Source organism: Bactrocera oleae, chromosome 4 (genome assembly GCF_042242935.1).
Source record: "Bactrocera oleae isolate idBacOlea1 chromosome 4, idBacOlea1, whole genome shotgun sequence".
Lineage (NCBI taxonomy): Eukaryota > Metazoa > Arthropoda > Insecta > Diptera > Tephritidae > Bactrocera > Bactrocera oleae.
The window spans coordinates 18,177,267-18,199,073 of record NC_091538.1 but is presented as its reverse complement, the minus strand read 5'-3'; the positions used below and the strand labels follow the sequence as shown (position 1 = coordinate 18,199,073).

At 32.1% G+C, this 21,807-nt stretch overlaps 2 protein-coding genes across 2 annotated transcripts; both read left to right on the top strand.

Annotated features, from left to right (window-relative positions):
- Positions 1 to 1,474: 1,474 nt before the first annotated feature.
- Positions 1,475 to 7,686, top strand: LOC106616461 (gustatory receptor for sugar taste 43a-like). Its single transcript, XM_014233125.3, has 12 exons — positions 1,475 to 1,750; positions 1,902 to 1,956; positions 3,854 to 3,986; positions 4,987 to 5,086; positions 5,150 to 5,206; positions 5,274 to 5,417; positions 5,478 to 5,603; positions 5,666 to 5,744; positions 5,820 to 6,012; positions 6,079 to 6,147; positions 6,208 to 6,297; positions 7,558 to 7,686. The coding sequence occupies exons 1-12, from the start codon at positions 1,597 to 1,599 to the stop codon at positions 7,618 to 7,620; spliced, it is 1,263 nt and encodes a 420-aa protein (XP_014088600.1). The 5' UTR covers positions 1,475 to 1,596; the 3' UTR covers positions 7,621 to 7,686.
- Positions 7,687 to 10,722: 3,036 nt separating this feature from the next.
- On the top strand, positions 10,723 to 19,895 carry LOC118683272 (gustatory receptor for sugar taste 43a). Its single transcript, XM_070108617.1, has 11 exons — positions 10,723 to 10,880; positions 13,548 to 13,680; positions 13,959 to 14,058; positions 14,115 to 14,162; positions 14,226 to 14,369; positions 16,244 to 16,339; positions 16,462 to 16,540; positions 17,970 to 18,162; positions 18,275 to 18,343; positions 18,408 to 18,497; positions 19,689 to 19,895. The coding sequence occupies exons 1-11, from the start codon at positions 10,723 to 10,725 to the stop codon at positions 19,749 to 19,751; spliced, it is 1,173 nt and encodes a 390-aa protein (XP_069964718.1). The 3' UTR covers positions 19,752 to 19,895.
- Positions 19,896 to 21,807: the final 1,912 nt, after the last annotated feature.

The following is a 21,807-nucleotide window of genomic DNA, read 5'->3' as shown; positions in this document are numbered from 1 at the left end:
ATAATACCCTTAACAGGTGCATTATCATGGCCTAAAATTGTATAAAAAGGTCTTTATTCTGATTTTGATCGGTCAGTTTGGATGCCAGCTATAAGCTATAGCGATTTGAGCTAAAGTATAAATTCGGAAATTGTAGCTATGCCAAATTTCATGAAGATACCTAGACAAATGAAAGAGTTTTCCATCCAAAGGCTTAAGGTTTATAAGTCAGTTGTGAGGCACCTATATTCTAAAGTAATCCGATCCCCGATTGTAGCGATTGAATTTGGCTGATAATCTATACCAAATTTCATGAACATACCTCGTCAAATGAAAAAGTTTTCCGTACAAGAATTTGCTATAGTCGTTGACTGATTGATTTGAATTACGTGCAATTTATTCGGAGATTGTAGCGATATCTGCACTGCAATTATTGTAAAGATTTTCAATAAAAAAATTTTGAAAAAAAATGCGAAAAACTTAATTTTGTCTTGAAAAATGTATGAAATATTTAAAAATATTAAAATATGTACAAAATATATAATATTAATTAAAATCACTACATACATTAGCACATCAATGCAGAAGGACACAATTTATAAAACTACATTTTCAAATGAGTAAAAGTTATTATTTATTAATTATAACACAATTGCGTAGTCGAAAGTGAGTGGAAAATTTGCCAACAATTATAGGCTAACAACATGGTATTAACAAATTTGTAAGGTTCCAACAGAGTGGTTAATATACGTTGTTGAAAACGTAATGACAAATGATTAAGCCGTCAGCAGCAACCAAGCCCCCTTATTGCACATTGTCTGTGTGTTACGACTAATATTGAGCGTCATTGTATTCATAAAAATTACTGAATGAAAGCCAGCTCTCCTACAAAAAACTATAAAACACTATTTACTCACGTTTGTATGTTTGTACAGTGCAAGTGGGCCCCCATTCATGCTGCTGTTGCAGTTTGGCTGAGTGTGAGCTTAAGAGAGCGTTTAAGATAATAATCTACAATTTATTTGCGACAAATTTTCCATTTTTCTTGTTATACTCGCATGTGCTATGTATGTTTTAACCGTTTAACCTGCCACGACCCCTATTATTCACGCTGACCCATGGGTGCTATCAGGTACACAGCGCACAACAAATACTCGCATGTAAAAATCTGTATATATGTATGTATGTATACATGTGTGTGTTCATATCATGGAACGCCTTTAACCATCGCCAAGCCTTACGGTGTGGGCATTTTTGTTTACCTCAATAATAAATCGCTTGTTTGCGCCTAAATATGTGCCACATTAGCGGTGTCGAAGTCGAAAATGGTGTTTACCAGCTATTGTTTGCATACCGTTACAATTTTTGTCATTTATCAAAATTATGTACAACAAAATTTGAACTTGGCCAAATTTAAAATTTCACGCAGAACTAAATTGTTTGAAAAGCCCCTGCCAGTTAACGAGGTTAGGTCGCCGCAGGCGGTGGTCCAAAATAGGCATTTAAATTAGAAAAGAATACATGCTAAAAGTGTATTATATTAGGTTGCCCTTGTAAATGTCTAATACGGCTGGAGATTAAAGTTTTAAAGTCAAAAATTGAAGGAAGTCACTTAATATGGAAATCAATGAGTCATCTTTGAGCGTTTTTTACCTCAGCAAATTGTTGGCTCTGGCACCTATTTCTATACAGCAAAATGCAAAAGGTGTAATCGAGATAAAACGTAGTATGACATTATCTATATACGCTATCGCTTTGGGTCTAACAATGGGTCTGTATTAGCAACGAAAAATAAATTAAAACAACAATTAAAAATGTATACAAAAAATGAAAACAGTTTATTCCAAAAAAATGCACAATTTGGTGAAATAGCAAATATAATTTTACTAATACTGTTATATCAACTGTCATGTGTTTTGTAGTGATACTTTGCTACGAGGGTTTATTATACGATGCGAATTCTAAAGTTCCTTTGCGGTGAGTACGTGGGGAAATGATGAAATTTGTTTCAAAAATCGATAGTGTTTACTAAGAAAGTCACAAAACTATAGACAGTTACAGAAAAAATCGTACACATTTAGAATATAAATATACTTTTAGGGACAAAATACGGAAACAAAAACCCAAGGAAAAAAAATGATTCTAGCCGCTAAAATAAAATCAACCCACAAAAGGTTATTGTTTAAAATTTGGTTCTGGGTTTTTATGCTTTTCTCCATATGAGTTGGAGATTCATTGAAAGATAAAAAATCAATAAAATAAAATTTGTCTAGTAACTAAATTAGTGCTTGGAAATAGCAAAGACTTTACAATAGCTAAAAGTGAATTTTTTTTGTTTTTCAAAAACTGTTAAGTCTAAGATATTAAGATTTTAAGAGGTCATCCACCTTCGTGGTTTGAAAAACATCGATTGTTTTTTTCATATTTCTAATGTAGACCTAACTAGAAACATGCTTACAAAGGATTTGATCGAAAGCATGTTGGTTTGCAAAATATCGAGCCGCCCTCGCGGTGACTATTCATGCCACTCAACTGGCTTTAAACGCGTTTCCCCAAAGTAGTCGTGACAAATTTATAAAATATCAAAAGATTTACGGAATCTGTGAATTCTTACAGCTTGACAAAAAATCTCGCTATTTCAAGACACGAACATTGTTTTTATTTCACTTTTTACAGTCTCTTTTAGGTTGAAAATTAGGTCAAAAAATTTTATACTGCTGTCATTGTGTCAAATTTTCAAATATTCAAAAACCTTGTTTTAGTCATAACTGTGGTTTGAAAAATTAAGTAAAACAATTTTGTTTAGTTATAAAATACTAAAATATATTGCCAAGAAATCGACTACGAAGCGCCTCTCAAGCAATATATCAACATAATAAAAAAATTTTGACAGTTGGATTCTGCACTCGCACTTTTTTGTCATTTTAAAATTCCCGTTACTTTTTGAACACACCTCATATGTTAGTATTTCTAGATTTTTATTCGATTCTCTAAAGAAATTCGTTTAAATAAACTAACTGAATATATATAAAATTTATTTTAGATTCAGAAATACTTATTTGGAGGTTAGTAGTAGGAGGAATTAATTGCCTTTATTTTCCAAATCGAATCGAATGGAAATACACCGAAGGTCTAACTTCTAAAATGCATTTCGATGTCGAAAAAATCCATTATGCTTACGATGCCTCTATATTTACAAATATAATGTAGAACTGCCTTAGTAATATTTTACTTTAAACCAGAGTTTTTTTACACTCTCGCAACCTGTTGCTACAGAGTATAATAGTTTTGTTCACCTAACGGTTGTTTGTATAACCTAAAACTAATCGAGTTAGATATAGAGTTATATATAATATATATAAATGATCAGGATGAAGAGGCGAGTTGAAATCCGGGTGACTGTCTGTCATATAACTAAGCTCCGCAATAAGATACAAGACTCTTTTTTGGTACACAAGATCACATTAAAGAGGGGCATCTGCAGTTAAATTTTTTTTTAAAAGTGGGCTTGGTCCTGCCCCTAATAAGTTTAGTGTGCATATCTCCTAAACCGCTAAAGCTATAATAACCAACCACTCCCCACATAACGGTACTGTTAAAAACTACTCAAAGCGGGATAAATCAAGCACTAAACACGCCAGAGACATTAAATTTTATCTCTGGAATGGTATGACATGACCTTATAGGAACCGCGTTCCAAATTAGTCAGTGGGCGTGGCACCGCCCACTTTTAGGTGAAAACCCATATCTTGGGATCTGCTTAATCGATTTCTCTTTCTTTTCTTTTCCTACCTATTTCTTTTTTTTGTCTTTTATAGTTCTGTTTCACAATTATTTAATGCAACTTATCTTAATACACAAGTTGATTTTTTAGAATGAATTCTTCTACCTCGAGAGTTGTTACTGCGATGGACGTTACTGTTGTGGTGCTGACCAGTGTTGCTGGTATTGGATGTGGCATATTTAGTGTTACGCCTTCACGAGAGTTAAATTTGCGTTTAAGAAAGGTAAAGCAGAGAATGTTTTTATTTTAATGGTAAAATTATACAGAATTATATTACATATATTTTTGCGTAAATTATTGAAATAACGGCATTAAAAATTAATTCAAAAATATCATTATCGGTTGTTAAAGAGTAATTCTCTTATTTTTAAAAATTTCTACGCAATATTATTAAGTGAATTTTATGAACAGAAATTTTTTTTAGATTCAAAAGTTTCTTAGTATATGACGTTCTCTTAAAGCTCATATTCATCGCCAATTAATATTGATTATATGATTCAGATTTTCTTGTATAAAAAATTAATGGCCACAACTTGGCGGCGGAAGCCAGTATTCCATTTTAGAACCGAATCTGGATCGATTATACAATTTTTGGTATCAATTTACCTTATATCAGGAGCAACATAAGTACTCACTTCCATTAAGTTGAGTCGTTTATGTTCCTACATATCCATTATAAATTCAAACGGGTGTACGGAACTCTGTACAGTCATTATTAGTCGGTTTAGTAGTGATATTAACCGGTTCTTTAATTTTTGTAATGAAGTTTTAATAATTTAAGTGCAAAAAATGTATCCATATTGTTCTAATATTTCTTATATTAAATGAGTTTTATGGTATAAAGTACACGGAAGTATGAAAATCATCATATCTAGCAAGCGGGAGCTATTGTAAAACGTACCGATGTCTTTCTGAATGCTTCCATTATCTATTGTAAAATCGAATAAACTTACGGTATTCAAAATATTATCAGATAGGAGATAGGCTCGGTTGTCCTCATGTTTCTCACTTTTTAAGCTTTGCAAAGAGGATGCCAAGGTCTAAATTTGGCCTAAAAACGGTGCCACACTTATAGTTATATTATTAATTAATTTATATGTAAAACAATTAATTTAAACATTTTTAACAGTTTTGAATAAAAGCAATTTGTGCGAAAATATGTTTTACGCTTCGAATAATTATTTTTTGTAGTATATATATTCATATTAAATATTATCTTTCAGTTTGATGCCGCCTTACATTCATTTTCGAATTTTAAACGTGATCGCATCACAACCAGAATAATAGCCACTATACCGATGGTTATAAGCGGAGCATTAATAGGTTATTTTGTATATATTTTAATTTTGTAAACTTCCAACTTAACAAAAATTTCACGCTTTAAAGCTTTCGATATATGGACATGGGTATTACAAGTTGAAATTTCGCCGAACATGAGCACAAGTGAGTTATTTTGAAATTACAAAAAACCAAAGAATTTTTTTGCTTTATTTCTAAACACATTTTTCAGCCGCCAATGTCAAGTGGTATATACCGTTTTATTTACTATATTTCGTTATGATTGGTTTCCACATTTTATTCGCCAACACGGCAATTGGACTCGGCAGGCGCTTTCGCCGTATAAATGCAATGTTGAAATGCCATTACTTGTCCGGTAAAGATAGTATTATAATTCTTTTTAAAGTAGTATAAAATAAAAATATCGTTTACGCAGACAGCAAACCATTTAGCTTAGTGAGAACGCAGATAAACAACATTAAAATCACGCCTGATAAAGCGATGTCATTACATGAAAGCATAGATCGTCTGAACACAGAGTCTTTGCCCAAAGACAGTTTGGGTCAGTAAAATCGAGGACAATATTTGAAAAATTAATTTTGATTCTGTTCTATACCTTTTTAGGCAAAACTCGTGTTATGCTCTTGAGATCACTTGCCGACAACCACGAATCGCTGGGCAAATGCGTACAGATATTTTCAAGGTAATTATGTAACCATAAAAATCGTAATTATTTAAATCAAATACAAGGTCGAAATGTCACATAACCCCGTTTTAGCTCTTATGGTATTGCTGTGCTGTGCATACTTGTTTCCTGCCTGCTACACATGGTTGCCACTGCGTATTTTCTTTTTTTAGCATTGCTAAATCCAAATGTCACCGGTTATGCATGGGGTCAGGTGTTGTGGATTCTTTTACACATATTAAGATTGTTACTGGTGGTAGAACCGTGCCACATGGCGACCTTAGAAGTCAGTGTTAAATAAAAAAGTGGATATCAGATTTATTTAACATTTTTTGTTAATATATTTTTGCAGTCAAAGAAAACCATACAAATTGTTTCTGAGATGGACCGAAAAATTCATGAGCCTGTGCTGGTTGAAGAGGTAACCTGTTTGATATATTTATTACCTATATCCAATAGCTAAATTGCAACTTTATGATAGATTAAAAAGTTTTGGCAACAATTGCTCGTTATCGATGTAGAATTTTCAGCGCTCGGGCTTTGTCGCATCAACAGAAATATACTAACGTCGGTAGGTGGCTGGAAAATATTAAATTATTTTTTAATTAGTTTTATTAAAATAATTTGTTAGCTCAAATGAGAAAATGTGAATATTTTCTTCGTTTTTATAAATTATCTTAATTTATTTAATTGACAATACTTTAAGTAATAGGAAGTACTGTATTATATGTATACAAAATTTAAATAAGAGATTTTCACAGAGTTCAATTTTAATTATACAATGAAGTGGAAAAACTGAAATCGCAAAAACTGAAAGTACATATTACTATAACACAACATCTCAAACTGTGGTGTATAGTCTACCTAATATGGCGCTTACTAGTCTCAGAGTTCGATATACAAAATTGTATACATAAGGTGCATGTTTAATTTCAAATAACTTTTACTTCCTTAACTTTTGGATAACTGATAGTTATTCCACTTCTCAAACTTAAAACTCACCGATCCAAACGGGATTAGCTGCAAAAACAGCCCATGGCTGGCTAAATTCCTGTCAATTCCGGTAACGTAGAAACGGCTGTCTTGGGAATTGTATTCCACTTTTATTTGACTATGCCTGTCTAAAAGATTTATACCAGTTGTTTGTATGACTGAATGATATATAAAGGTTGACAAAAGGAAAACAATTAAATTCATAAAATTCATTTATTCAAAACTTAAACAATTATAAACTAATTATATCATTGGTAAATATCTAAATTATTCCAACCTAACCTCAATGTTGTAATAGCGCAGCCTTATATACACGCGTTTGTATGTAAGTTTTAACAGAATTATAATAGTTGTATTTTAGGTTGAAGAGCTAGAAATATCAAAACATTAATATTTGGAATATTTTCACTCATTATTAAATCATCATATTCAAAGCTTCCCGCCTACAAGTACGCATATCTTCCCAAATAAAAACAATAAATACCCTAATAGTCACTCTTTATTTCTATAAAGAAGTATGAAGAAGTGTAAACAAAATCTGCGATAAAAATGGAATATTCTGGTTCAATCATAACGAAAACCTAGTCACAAAATAAGTAATCGCATATCTCAGGAAGTATTTTAGGTAGAATATTGAAATTTTACACGAAACAATATGAATATAGAAACATTTAATTTTATTTATCCATATCCGTTCTATATTAACAAAAACGATAAACATTTTTATGAGTGTTGTTTTGATTACCGTGATACTCACGCACTTAAGTAGTTGTTAATAAATGGTGAATAGATTTTAAATTAAATAAACAATTATAATCTGCACTTTGATTACTTACAGCTCAGTTCGGCTATCGCTACATATCTGGTAATACTCATACAGTTCCAAAGAGCCAGTGGTTGATGCGTAATCCCTTTTCCATATGAATTTCGAGTATTTAGGCAACTTAAAAGAAGTAATGACGCAAGGAAGTTAAACAATACACGTTGAAAATATTGTAAATTCAAGAAGAAATAAAAATGTAAATAAAAATATGAATTAAATATTATATTTTGTATATACATATATATGATATTATTTTGTAAAACAATTTTATAACAAGTTTAGATAGCTGATTTCATACATACTGAAAAATCTCTTTCAATCTATGTATTTAGTATAAAACATTATTTTGACATCCTTCGGTAACTTCGTAAAAATGGGCGAAATTCATCCTTTTTTTCTTTCTAACATAATTATAATTCCATCAGATTCTTTCACTTTAAATATATAAATAAAGAGAGTTGCGAATTTTTTAATTCAAACATTTCGGATTATAATAAAATTTTCATTTTTTAATGTATAACAAAGCACGTATTAATAAATTTGTTGAATCGGGTCAATACTTCCCTTAGTCCCAATTACCTAATATAAAGATTTTCGAACTTCTGCCTGATACATCGGCCAATATTTGAGTTATCTCAATGAAAATGAGAGAGCATGTTTTACTAATAACAGTGTATCTTTGGGTATCATTAGGTTTTTCGAACATCCGGCTGACTTTATTCCATATAGATTGGTGATGGTATATGAGGATACCTCAATGAAACGCAAGGAACATTTTATTTGTACGTGGCAAGTTAATAACATAGTATGTGGTATTGGTTAAAAGAGATAAAAAATGGCTTGAAAATATGTTCTCAAGTATACCTAAGCAATGTCCAAATTAATGCAATCAGCCCCTTTATCTATTCCCAATATACCCCGTTAAGTGATTTCCGTCTTTCCACCTGTCATTTAACCGTTTACGTTGGTCAAAATGTGTGACATTTTAATGAAATTAAGTGGACAAATTTTCTTAAAAATTATATGGTTTAGAGCAGAATTACAATGGAATTGGTTTATACTTTGGTCTAATAGAATGAATTCCGATCCTCTGGATAACGTTTTTCACATTAACTCAATATATATTAAATTTAGATTCTTCATTCGAGTTGATATCACATACATATGTATATAGGTATATCTCATTTGAAGGTGTTTAATATAATTTCAGATGACGCAAAGTAAAATATAGCAATAAAACTAAGTCTAAGTTTATGGCCTTCAATATAAGTCAAGAAGATACCAAATTTGATTGTAATATATTGACGATTTCATCGAACAATGAATGTTGAATTTTTCCGCAACAGTTTTTAATATAAAGCATTGCCAACACCTAAAGGGATTTCCCAGGCTTTGATTCTTGCAAGTTGTAAGAATACAAAATGTTCGGTTACACCTGAACCTAGCTCTTTCATTATTGTTTCATCCAATTTTGTTGCTACAATTGTAAGGATGATCAATATTTGGTGAAAAAAGTTTTTCGAGCATATTGACAATAAACTTCAAATTTTAAGATAAAGTTTGCCTTTGGCTTTTGGCATCAAGTCATCCAGTAGTAAATATTAGTAATAACTGAATGTAGCCAAACTTAGCCCAACCTTACTTGTTTGAAATATTTTTCTGTCACCCATTCTATTGGCAATTTGTAATTTATAATATATGAACATGTGTATGTAATAATGTAAACAGGTGTCATGTTAATATCGATTAATAATAGAGTGCGCTAAGGAATATGGAATTTGCTTAAATCGCAGCTGGTTCTCTGAACTTTCCGTGTTCTAATCACATACTTGTATTAAATGTAAATATTGTCGAATTATTTCGCTTTGATATTATTAGATAGAATATTACGATTTCATTTTCGTTATTAAATCGTTTGTAAAATATGGAACTGACAAGGGTACATAAAGACGAAGCTATTACTGCATACCACTTTAGAGCCAGTTATCCTGAGAGTTAGGCAAAAGGAATCGGATTTCTCTTTTTCAGACTTTTTTAAACATTACTTTCAGTTCATATACAAATTTTTAATTGACATTTTGAAACCAAATACCTACTATTGGGCCTTTCTTCAAGAGATGGGTAACGGTGTATCTAAGAACTCGGGCTATTTGGAAGAAAATAAAAAAACGGTATCTTGTCTTTACATAATATATTATAGTAATAGTTTTGGAGATGCAGCCTTGAAAAGTCGCGCGATCGAGGTCAGCTATATAGTCACTTAAAAACGCGTTTTTTAGAAAATGTGTTTTTAAAGTTGGTTGTCAAGATTTCTCGCGAACTACTCAATCCATTTTAATGAAATTTTATACGGATCTTCGAGATTTGTTTTATTCAATTATAACAATTTAAAAAAAAGTCAAGAAATGTTCAACAAAATATGAATTTTGTTGTGATAACGTCTGCCAAAAAGAAAACTTTCACTTTTTAATAATAAGTAATTGCAGATTTTTGAATATTTTCCTTTGAAAATTTCACAAAATCTTTGTAAAATTTGTATTTTTTAGAATAATAAAAAGTTTGAAAAAATTTCACCAGTTTTTATATGGAAAAGAATTATTGAAAATAGGCCGTTTTTCGCTGGAGGAAACCAATGTAACCTCTTAAAGCTTTACGCGCTGAAACTGACTAACCTAAATGCCTCCACATTACAGCGGATTGAACAGAGCAAACATATTTTTCACTTATACAGTAACTGAGTAATGTTTCTAAGGTTTTAACGTGTACTTTAAGCCAAAGAAAAAAATTATAATATTATTATAATTTTCGAAAGCTATAAACTGAACTAACCCTTTAATGTGAAACGCGGCCCAAATTCGTCACTGGTATGTGCCAAAGTATATACTCGTACAATGTCAAATAAGCTTAATTCATGTTTACATTGTGCTAAATGTACGTGGGGTAAGCAAAAAAACAGATTTGATTTGGAAAGGATTTCGTCCACAGTTAACGCTGCGCTGAAGTAAAAGCTATAGCAACAGTTTAATTGTTTCGTACGATGCGTTTGAAGCAGTAATCAGTGTCGCTTAATAAAATTTAAATAAATTATATGTGTAAAGATTAGTTTACTTTGAACTTCAAAAACTACAATATTTGAAATTATTTTTAACTAATAACTAAATAATAAAATAATTTTACAAAATGGAAATCAGTAAATCATCTCTAAGTATTATTTATCTGAGCAGAGCCTTAGCATTGGCTCCCGTTTCTGTTAAGACGAACGAGGAAGGCGTAATGACAATAAAACGTAGCAAAGTGTTAACCATCTACTCAATCATTTTGTGTCTAACACTAGGTGCGTAAGAGAGAGTAAATAAAATTTAATGAAAATAATTTCCAATGCAATGAATATATGTTCTTTATATTTCCGGTTTAGTTACATTAGTCGGGACTGGATTCAAGGATTATAGCAAGGCTCAATTTTGGTAAGCAGGGCTTTAAAATAAATGTTAATCAATTAGATAAGCCAAGTTGCACTCAAATCGAACAATTATTAGTTCAATTATTAGTACACACGGACACAGAAATGGGTATTTAAAATATATATACATATATAAGAATTTCGTGTGTAAACGCACATTTTATACAATACTTCTTGACCAGACTTTATAATAACAAGAAAAAAAACGTTTTACGTCGGAGACTGTATCGTTGCCTTGGACAATAATCTATGCTAAATTTCGAGAAGATACTTTAGCAAATAAAAACAAAAAAAACGTTAACTTGTAACTATAATACCATTGACAAATACAAGGGTCCTTAAAATAACTATAAATTTCTTCCGATAATACATTGTTGCCTTAAACAATAAATAAAGCCAAAAGTCAAGTTTGTATGACAGCTATATGCTATAGTAGTCCGATATCGGCCGTTCCGACGAATGATCGGCTTCTTCGTGAGCTTCAGCTCATCATGTCGATAATTTATGTATATATTTTAAAGGGCCTCCGACGTTTCCTTCTAGGTGTTACAAACTTCGTGCCAAACTTAATATACCCTGTTCATGGCATAAAAAGTTACATACATGTCTTCAGTATGATCGGTCAGTAGGTATGACAATGAAATAGTTCGATCAGAAAGATTTACTCGAATGTTTTAGGGTTGCCTTGGGCAATAATCTATGCAAAGAAGGTACCAATCCAAATATGAAAAGGGGACTTGAGTTTAAACCATCAGTATATATGGCAGTTATATGGTATATACACTTTATAGGGCCCCCGACGTTTCCTCTTTGGTGTATTTATCTTAATATACCCTTTTTAGGGTCCATAAGAATTAATCATTCATTCTTCGCCAATTGGTTATATTAGAATCATTTTTGGTATCTTATTTACGTATATTATAATAATAAAATCAGCCTGTTTTACTGAAATAAGAAATATATGATATAACCCAAACCCTCAACCCAAATTGTTTATATTTAGTATAGTGGGTATACCAGGGTTGTAAGGTTTAGACCAAGGTATAGATCGCTTTCATTCAAATTCAGATTTCTTCCTATTTAGGAAAATTTATCCTCTTAGTTTCGTTTAAATATCACACATTTTGACTAATGCAAATAATTTATAATGTGCCAAGTTCCATCAAGATATCTAAATTTTTACTCAAGTTATTGCTTGAACGGATAATCTTAGGTGTTACAAACAACTTTTGTGAGAGTGTAAAATAGTTTTATTATAAGTTGAAATATTATAAACTAATCTATCTTTTAAGTTGAATCAACCGGCACACAAAGTACAAATTTGGTTAAAATCGATTTTATAGTTTATGTGTTCATCTCGGCCAATTTTTATATATAACAAGTAAGGAAGATCGAAGTTCGGGTGTAACCGAACATTTTATATTCTCGCAAGGTAAAGTGATATACTGGATTTACGTTAAATTGAATATATTTTAATTAAAAGGAGGAAGTGTTGCATCCATTTTTTACAATCATAGGCAAGGAGATACACCATTATTAGAAAGAGATTCTTTCAGAATTTTTATAAGAATTCTTGCATATGGATCTATAGATGCGGTTTAAAGTCAACGGGAAGTTCCAAAATATTTATATTAGATATTTGGGCCAAGGGAAGTATTGACCTGACACGAAACTATTCTAACCGGATTTCAGTAATAGAACTCATAGACTAACCAATATGTTCGATAAAAAATCAGCCATATGTTATGCACTGGCGTCCACAAATTTGGTGGCTTGGCCGTTGAAAAGTTATAGTCCGATTTCGGCAATTTTGGGCGTTATATTAAATACTTTGACTATTTGTACAAAGTTTTACCCTAAAACCTGCTTTGATGTTTGCTTTGTATACTGTAACGTGAAAGAATCAGATACAATTTAAAAGTCTTTTAGATAGGCGTGGTTATCAGCCTATACCGCCCATTTTCACAATGTATAATAAAAATTACCGGGTAACCACACACACGAAATTTAGTGGTAAAATTGTTTTTTTACACCAGATCCCATAAAGCTCTTCCCTGCCACAGTGACTGTGAAATTTATTGTCTGTGGCCCCATTATTATTTAGTGAGTTATCGCACTTTTAGTAATTTTTAACATAACCGTTATATTTTCAAAATATATAAATAAATTTGATTTGTTTGAGATAGCTTCAGTGGTTTGAGAGATATGTACATTTAATCATTTAGAGGGCGGGGCCACTTTTGTAAAATGTTTATCCCACAAATGCTTTTTAACAACGCGATCACTTGCACCACATTACGCCACCACATAGTGTTAGGTGGTACAAACAACCGTTAGGTGAACAAAACTATTATACTCTGTAGCAACATGTTGCGAGAGTATAAAAATCGCAATAGAGACAAAAAGGCACAATTTTGTACAATGCCTGTTGATCAAGGGGAAAAAACAAATGAACTACAACTACAACAACAGTCTTGACATATTTCCTATATTTCAATTTAATAACGTATTTACTGTTACTAATGACATGTCATAAAAATTTCAGCGTGAATTCTTCGACGCTACAAGCGGTCACTGCCATGGATGTGGGCATAGTAGCGCTGACATGTATTGCTGGCATCGGTTGCGGTCTTTGCAGTGTTAAGCCTACACAACAGCTCAATATGCGTTTAAGGAAGGTATTTCATGATATTTTTATACTCACTAGGTGGTAATTTCTATAAACTAATTAGACTCTTGTGTCAGTTAAAAAACACTTTCTTAGGAATCCAACATTTTGTTTCTAATTCTCAAATTCAGAAGCGTCATTAAAATACAATATTTTCTCATTTTTAACATAATATATTTTGTAGAAATTAATTTGGAGTTAAATTATAAAAAAAAATTGTCATTAGTAATAATATTTATAATACACGTTAAAAACTCATAAATTAATTTAAAATTACTTTTCTTACAGCTAGACGAAACTCTGCACTTCTTTGTGAATTTCGAAAATGATCGCTTTATATCTAGAATTTTGGCCATAGTCACACCAATAATGTTCGGAGCAATCATAAGTAGGTTTATTTAATTTTTATTTACATATAATTCAAAGTTATATCGATATCTATAGGTTTCGATTATTTTGTGTGGATGGTGATTGGGTCACAACATTTTCTTGGTAAGACTTGTCACAAGTGAACAATTTGCGGTAACCTCACTTTTTAATTTTTTTCTTTTGCAGCCGCCACTTTTAATTGGTATATACCATTTTATGGCACTTATTTAGTGATAATTGGAAGTCACATTTTGTATGCCAATAACGCTCTAGGGCTTGGTAGACGTTTTCGCCGTTTGAATAAGATATTGAAATACCATTTCTTGTTGGGTAAGATCATTTTTATACAAAATATTTGTATACATAATTTTTTTGTTTAAAATTTTTTTGTGTTTTAAATTAAGTTCTCATTGTCTACGATATGCCATGAAAACTAAACAAATCAGTTATATAGTGCAAATTAAAAGCGTACAAAATGATATATTAAATTTTCAAATTGTCAATATAAAATTAGACATCATCTAATATTATATTATATCAATACATAGAGCTGAAGTGTTCATATTGTCATGTTAACGTCAATATAATTTGCGATTGGCGCATTTGAGCGCTACTTATTTAGTATTATACTACAAGTATATGTATGTATTTATTGATTTTAATAACTTAAGACTAGTTTAAACAATTTGTACGATTCACTACCCTCTAACCAATCAAAGATAGAAATAACAAGTAAGGAAGGGCTAAGTTCGGATGTAACCGAACATTTTATACTCTCGCAAAGTCAAATGGTATACTCGTTTGAGATTTCTTTGTGGATTGACTGATATTTTCGGTAGAAGGTCAACTATAGGCAATGGAGTCCATATATTTAGTACTTAGGGGTTTGAACAGTTTTGGTTCGATTTAGACAATTTTTGGCCGCAAGGTGGCATACTTTAATTGCATTATTCACGCAAAGTTTTACCCCGATATAATCATTGTTACCTGATTTGCATAGTGGAAAGTGAAAGAATCAGATGGAATTGAAAATGGTGTTACATGGGAAGTTAGCGTGGTTGTGGTCCGATTTCGCCCATTTTCGCACTATGACATAGAAACATGAAAAGAACGTTATGCGACGAATTTGGTTGAAATCGGTTAAGCAGATCTCAAGATATGGGTTTTCACCTAAAAGTGGGCTGTGCCACGCCCACTGTCTAATTTTGAACGCGGTTCCTATAAAGTCATCTTATACCATCTCAGAGATTAAATTTAATGTCTCTGGCGTGTTTAGTGCTGGATTTATCGCGCTTTTAGTAGTTTTTAACATTACCGTTATATGGGGAGTGGGCGGAGTTGCCACCCGATTTCAACTATTTTCACACCGTCAATAGAAGTGCTAAAAGCATTTGCTTCTAGTGAATTTTGTTATTATAGCATTAGCGGTTTAGGAGATATGCACATTAAACCTATTAGAGGCGGGACCACGCCCACTTTAAAAAAAAAAAGTTTTAACTGCAGATGCCCCTCCCTAATGTGATCCTGTGTACCAAATAACAGTCTTGTATCTTATTGCGGAGCTTAGTTATGGCAAGTTATTTGTTTTTGATTAATGGCGTTTTGTAGGCGTGGCAGTGGTGCGATTACGCCCATCTGCAATACCAACCGTCTCACGGTACCAAGAAACATGTCTACCAAGTTTCATAAAGATATCTCGATTTTTACTCAAGTTAGAGCTTGCACGGACGGACGGACAGACAGTCACCCGGATTTCAACTCGTCTCTTCATCCTGATCTTTTATATATATATAACCCTATATCTAACTCGATTAGTTTTAGGTGATACAAACAACCGTTAGGTGAACAAAACTATTATACTCTGTAGCAACAGGTTGCGAGAGTATAAAAAGCTTTGATTGACGTGGCGTCGTTTGTGTTACTTCTAAAGTGTAAGCTTTCGATCAATAGTAAAACACGGACCTAAACTCAGCTTTACACAATAGGAAAGAAGGAAATTCAGAAACGTTCAGTACTTGAAGTTCGTTCGTTAACAAAGAGATTCATCTCTGTTAGAAATTTTTTGACAAATAATTTATAAAAGTTTAAGTTTTAAAGTTATCCAAAAAGTTATTTTCAAAAGCAATTCACAAACTTGTTAGATCTGATAATACTTATTTACCTAACAAAAGTATTCTATTGCCGTTCATTATCTGTTCTCACAGACGAAAAACGCTTGAGGAAGACTTGGGTTAATAATTTATCATCTGATGAAGAACATTTATCACACCATGAATTTGATCGCCTGAGAAATCAACATTGTAAGTAGGAGTAAGGAAACAATTCAATACACCTTATTTATAATACAAGTACATCATATTTTATGTATGGATTACTTATAAATACACAGAATTCTAATAAACTCATTCATTTCTATTTCTAGCCAAACCTAGGGTTGAGCTGCTAAGATTACTGGTCGATAATTACGAATCATTGTATAAGTGTGTAGAAATATTTTCCAAGTACGTTCATAAGTTTTTTCTATAAGTAATTTCTAGCCAGGGATGTAGCAAAAGTTCTATTGATCATTTGATTTTACGCGAAGAAAACAATGAAAGTTTGTATTGCAGAAAAAAGTAACTCACAGTCTAAAAAAGGCATTAAAATAAAAAGAAGCCAGAAGAAAGGTTAACTTCGGTTGCACCGAAGCTATAATAGCCTTCTCAAATATAAAAGATGCCTTACAAACACTCGATTCCCATCGTTCAATTTGTATGACAGCTGTATGCTATAGTGGTCCGATCACAACAATTTCTTCGGATATTACACTGATGCCTTAGCCAATAATCCATATCAAATTTCTATATATAAATATAGTGATTATATATCGGCGGTTCCGACAATGTTTGAATGAAATGAAATGAGCAGCTTCGTGTAGAGAAAAAGACGTGTGCAAAATTTCAGATCGGTATCTCAAAAACTGAGCGACTAGGTGTATATACAGACAGACGGACAAGGCTAAATTCACTCAGCTCGTCTCGCTGATCAGTTATATAATATATATAGTTTTCTTCTGGGTGTTACAAACTTCTCGACAAACTGTTCAGGGTATAAAAATAGTAAAATTACTGGGCTGTATATTTCTTTTCTATTTCTCTTCTCTTTTTCTATTAACTGTGAAGCAGATGAACTAGCCACCACCACAGGCACCACCCACCAGCTAGACTCCGAAAAGAGGGAATTTTTGTGCCTCTGGCCACTAGTATATATTTAATCGACGAACATGATATAAATTTAGTCAATGCCTGACTGGCTCAACAACTAGGCAAACGTGGCATGAATGGAAGATGGGCCACAAATGCCGACTATTAAAATTCAAAGGAATGACGTAAGAACTCTATAAATTGTACTAACAGGTCCGTGTCCGTCACAGCCTAGGTGCACCATACAATAACTATTGTAGAAGCTGTCAGTAAATAGAAGAAGCATAGACTGTAAAACATCTTTTATGCGAATGCAAGGCTCTATACGGGAAAAAAAAACGCCACTATCGGTCGAGGGTTTCTGGACAACGTTTCAGAGGTTGCACAAATAAAACTATTTGTACTGATGAACTTCATCAGAAGCACGGGGTTGCTCAGAGAGGAGACAATAGATTAAGTGAACATTAGTCCCGGTGGTATCACAATGGGCCTCCTATAGGCCTAGGTGCGTCGTCAGACAGCCACTCTATTTCTCACACTTTTTTCTCTATAAATATATTATATTTCGCCGTTATAATTATGGATCTTTTTGAGAGTTATGGAATAATAAAGTGTCTCGTTAATCAAAAAAATCCAAGGAGGAAAGATAATTGCATTTATCAGTTGATGAAAATACTTTCAAAAAAAACAGATATTTCCTCTAATTACTTTATAATAAATACTAATATCCATTTTCCGATTCAATCAGCGCCTTCAGTTTTGCTGTCCTTTGCAACCTGATCTCCTGCATGCTACATATAGTCATCACTGGACATTTCATGATTATAGCTATCAGAGAGTTTTCTATAACTCTGCAGACTTACAGTCAGATGATGTGGATTATGATGCATATATTCAGACTACTTTTGGTAGTGGAAGCTTGTCACAAGGCGACCGTAGAGGTGAGTAGAAGCATGTCGAAGCTATATAAAAATTATATTAAACAATTTAAAGCTACTTCTTTGATAATATTAAATTAAAATTAAAATTTATTTTGTTTCTCTTCGTACAAAGTCTAAGAAAACCATACAGATCGTTAGCGAAATCAAGCGCAATACTGTAGAGCAATCGCTATCAGCTGAGGTAAGTAATTTCGAAGTATTACTTTTAATAGCAAACTTCACTATTACTATAATTTTATTGACAGTTTCAAAAATTTTGGAAATATTTACATATTTACGATGTAAGATTTTCGGTATTGGGGATATGTGATATCAACAGAACGATATTGACAACGGTGAGTACCAACTACAATAAAATGGTTTAATTTTCTATCAACGAAGTATATTGGAAGTGTGACGAAATAAAATATGTTATTGTTCCAAGCTTACCTACTAAGTAAAAGTAAAAGTCCAAAAGTAGGCTTAAGTCCCCCAAATACTTTTGAAAAAATTCAAAATTCACTTTTTTCTTTGAACATACCTAGTAGTAAGGATTGTTTGTAAAAAATAAACATCCTAAATTTTTTTTAATCGTTTCTGTTTGGTGAACTATCGAAGATGGATGACCGAAAACATTAGTTACGGCCTATTTTACTGTTTTACTATCAAAAAGATAAAAATGCAAAATTTTTTTCCGATAATTTCGATCTGGAGGATGCACCTCATCCTGGAAGGACTCTTGAAGCCGATGTGTATAAAATAAAGTGGTTGGTCGATGCAAATCGTCGAATAACAAGTCGAGAGATTGCTGAAAAATTAAATTTGTCTAACGCGGCCGTTCACAAGCTCATGAAACGTCTAGGATTCTTCATGTTCTTACGGAACGAAATTTGCTTCGTCGCATTAGCGATAGCGATTTGCTTATTAAAGTTCAAAGAAGTGATCCACAAGAATATAAAGCGCAAGGGATTATGGTCTAAAAAGGATGAACCAACTCAAACCACTTCGAAGGTTAATTGTCACCAAAAAAGGTTATATTGTCTGTTTGGTGGAATTTCATTTTATCATACAAGTTTGATGACTCGCCAAAAGCTTTTGCAGCTTGAATCGGATGTGCTACCACACCCACCATATTCTCAAGCTTTAGCACCTTCGGACTATTACTTGTTCCGGTTCTTTGCAAAATTTTGGGAGAACCTTCACCTCAAATCAGGACGTCGAAAAACACTTGAACCAGTTTTTTAGCTGCAAGGTTCAAAAATTTTATGAACGTGGAATCAATCTCTTACCTGACAGATGGGCAATACTTCAGTGGACATTCAACTCAAAAACTAAAACGATTTATAGATATGAGGTCGATACCAACAGCAAAAATTTTAGTAAAATATTAGATAATAACGAATAATAGTTGTTAATAATAGTTTCAAATACCACAGTGATCCTCAAAGTTTTCTAACTATACCATACATATGCATAGATGTTAAGTCCTATTATCGTTGTATTATATATTAAATCCACACTAAATAATTTTTTTATTTTATTTGCAGTTCAGCTCAGGAATTGCTACATATCTCTTTATTGTATTACAATTCGAAAATAATAAAGGCTAAAAGTTTGCAAAAAGCGTTGAAATATAATCATATTTTGCTGCGCATTCCTTTCACAAAAATGTATAAAAATATTAAATGGTTAAATTTCAAACTAAATAAAAGAATTGTAATCAGGCTTACTAAATAGATGTAAAGCAATTGTAATATTGAGTTTTTATTATCACACAGAACTACATAAAAACAACATCAATAACAATTACAACAACAAAGTTCTTGGAATGACAAAAAATACACCAGAGAACAAGATTAGAGGTGTAAAATTACCAAGAGATATAGATGACATATCACCTGAATGACATCAGTGCAGCTATGCGGTAAAAATGTATGCATAATTAGATCGATAGGGTAGTAATTTCGTTATTTTTTCTACGTTTTATCGACAGGCTAGATATTTAATTCTTTTTTCTACTTATTATTTAAAATAAAACTATAAAAAAAATCTTTCTGCCGCTACTTGTAAAATAAATCTTCATGTTTAAACACCACATTAATATAAAGTCAATAATAGTTAGAGCTTTCCAATTAAGACTTTCCAGCACAAGTGAATTTCTCCGCTAATGCGATGAAATGAAGTTAAAATAATTCCTCGAAATTCGATGGGACAACGTTGTATGTTTAATATGTGAATATAAGTCATAAATATGTTTGAACACACAGCATATACATGTATATTTTTATACTCTTGCAACATGTTACTACAGAGTATAATAAATTTGTTCAACAAACGGGTCTTTGTATCACCTAAAACTAATCGAGATAAATATAGGATTATATATACACATACATATATGATCCGGATGACCAGACGAGTTGAAATGCGAGTGACTGTCTGTCCGCCCATCCGTCTGTCCGTGCAAGCTGTGACTTGAGTAAAAATTAAGATATCTTAAGGAGGGACATCTGTGGCTTAAAACCTTTAAAAAGTGGGTGTGGCTCCGCCCTCTGATAAATGTAATGTATTTATCTTCCTAAGCAATGAAGCTAAATAACCCAAATTTACAGATGACACATTTTTTCAACCCTTCTTATGATAGTGGGCAAATGGGTGAAATCGGATGATAACATCGCCCACTCCCAATATAACGGTTTTGTGAAAAACTACTAATTCAATGCTTCAGACACATTCAATTTTATCTAAAATTGGATAATGGGTGTGGCAACGCCCATTTTCATGTGAAACCACATATCTCGGGACTTGCTCAACCAATTTTAACCAAATTCGGTATACAAAATTCTTCTAATATGCCTATGTTACAGGTTAAAAATGGGAATTCGGAATTCGGACTACAACCACGCCTACTTCTCAAATAACGTTATTTTAAATTCATCTGATCCTTCCACATTCCAGTATGTAACTTTGCACAAATAGTTCTTTTGAAGTTTACTACCTCATCACCAAAAATGGTCCAAATCGAAAAAAAACTGTTCAAGCCCAAGTGCTTATAGTTGACTTTTTACCGAAAATATCGCTCGATGCCTTAGCAAAATTAAGATAACATATTTTCAAAGATAGTCTAAAGTTTAGGGTCGAAAATGGGTAAAATCGATCAATGAATTGTTTTATTTTGGTAAATAGTTAACAATGACGAATATACAAGTATCTACCATTGTAAGAACTATCCATATTTGATGAAAAAAATTGTTCAAGTATATTGACAATAAACTTCAAATATATTAAGTTTGCCTTTGGCTTTTGGCATTATGTCATCCAGTAGTAAATATTAGTGATATCTGAATGTAGCCGAACTCAGCCTAATCTTACTTGTTTAAAATATCTTCCTGTCACCCATTTATTGGAAGTTTGTAATTTATAATATTGTAAACAGGTGTTAATATCGATTAATAAGAGGATGCGCTAAGGAATATGGAATGTACTTAAGTCGCAGCTGGTTCCCTGAATTTTCCGTGTTTTAATTACATATTAAATGTAAATATTGTCGAATTATTTCGCTTTAATATTTATAGATAGAATATTACGATTTCATTTTCGTTATAAAATCGTTTGTAAAATATGGAACTGACAAGGGTACATAGAGACGTTTATTGATGTTAATTG

What these genes read in the sequence shown, in the direction of transcription:
- LOC106616461 (XM_014233125.3), top strand. Translation starts at nt 1,597, where the DNA reads ATGGAAATCAATGAGTCATCTTTGAGCGTTTTTTACCTCAGCAAATTG. An exon ending in TTCGCCGAACATGAGCACAA is followed by an intron (nt 5,207 to 5,273) that starts GTGAGTTATTTT and finishes CACATTTTTCAG; the next exon opens with CCGCCAATGTCAAGTGGTAT. An exon ending in GAAATGCCATTACTTGTCCG is followed by an intron (nt 5,418 to 5,477) that starts GTAAAGATAGTA and finishes TCGTTTACGCAG; the next exon opens with ACAGCAAACCATTTAGCTTA.
- LOC118683272 (XM_070108617.1), top strand. Translation starts at nt 10,723, where the DNA reads ATGGAAATCAGTAAATCATCTCTAAGTATTATTTATCTGAGCAGAGCC. An exon ending in GAAATACCATTTCTTGTTGG is followed by an intron (nt 14,370 to 16,243) that starts GTAAGATCATTT and finishes CTGTTCTCACAG; the next exon opens with ACGAAAAACGCTTGAGGAAG. An exon ending in AGCAATCGCTATCAGCTGAG is followed by an intron (nt 18,344 to 18,407) that starts GTAAGTAATTTC and finishes TTTTATTGACAG; the next exon opens with TTTCAAAAATTTTGGAAATA.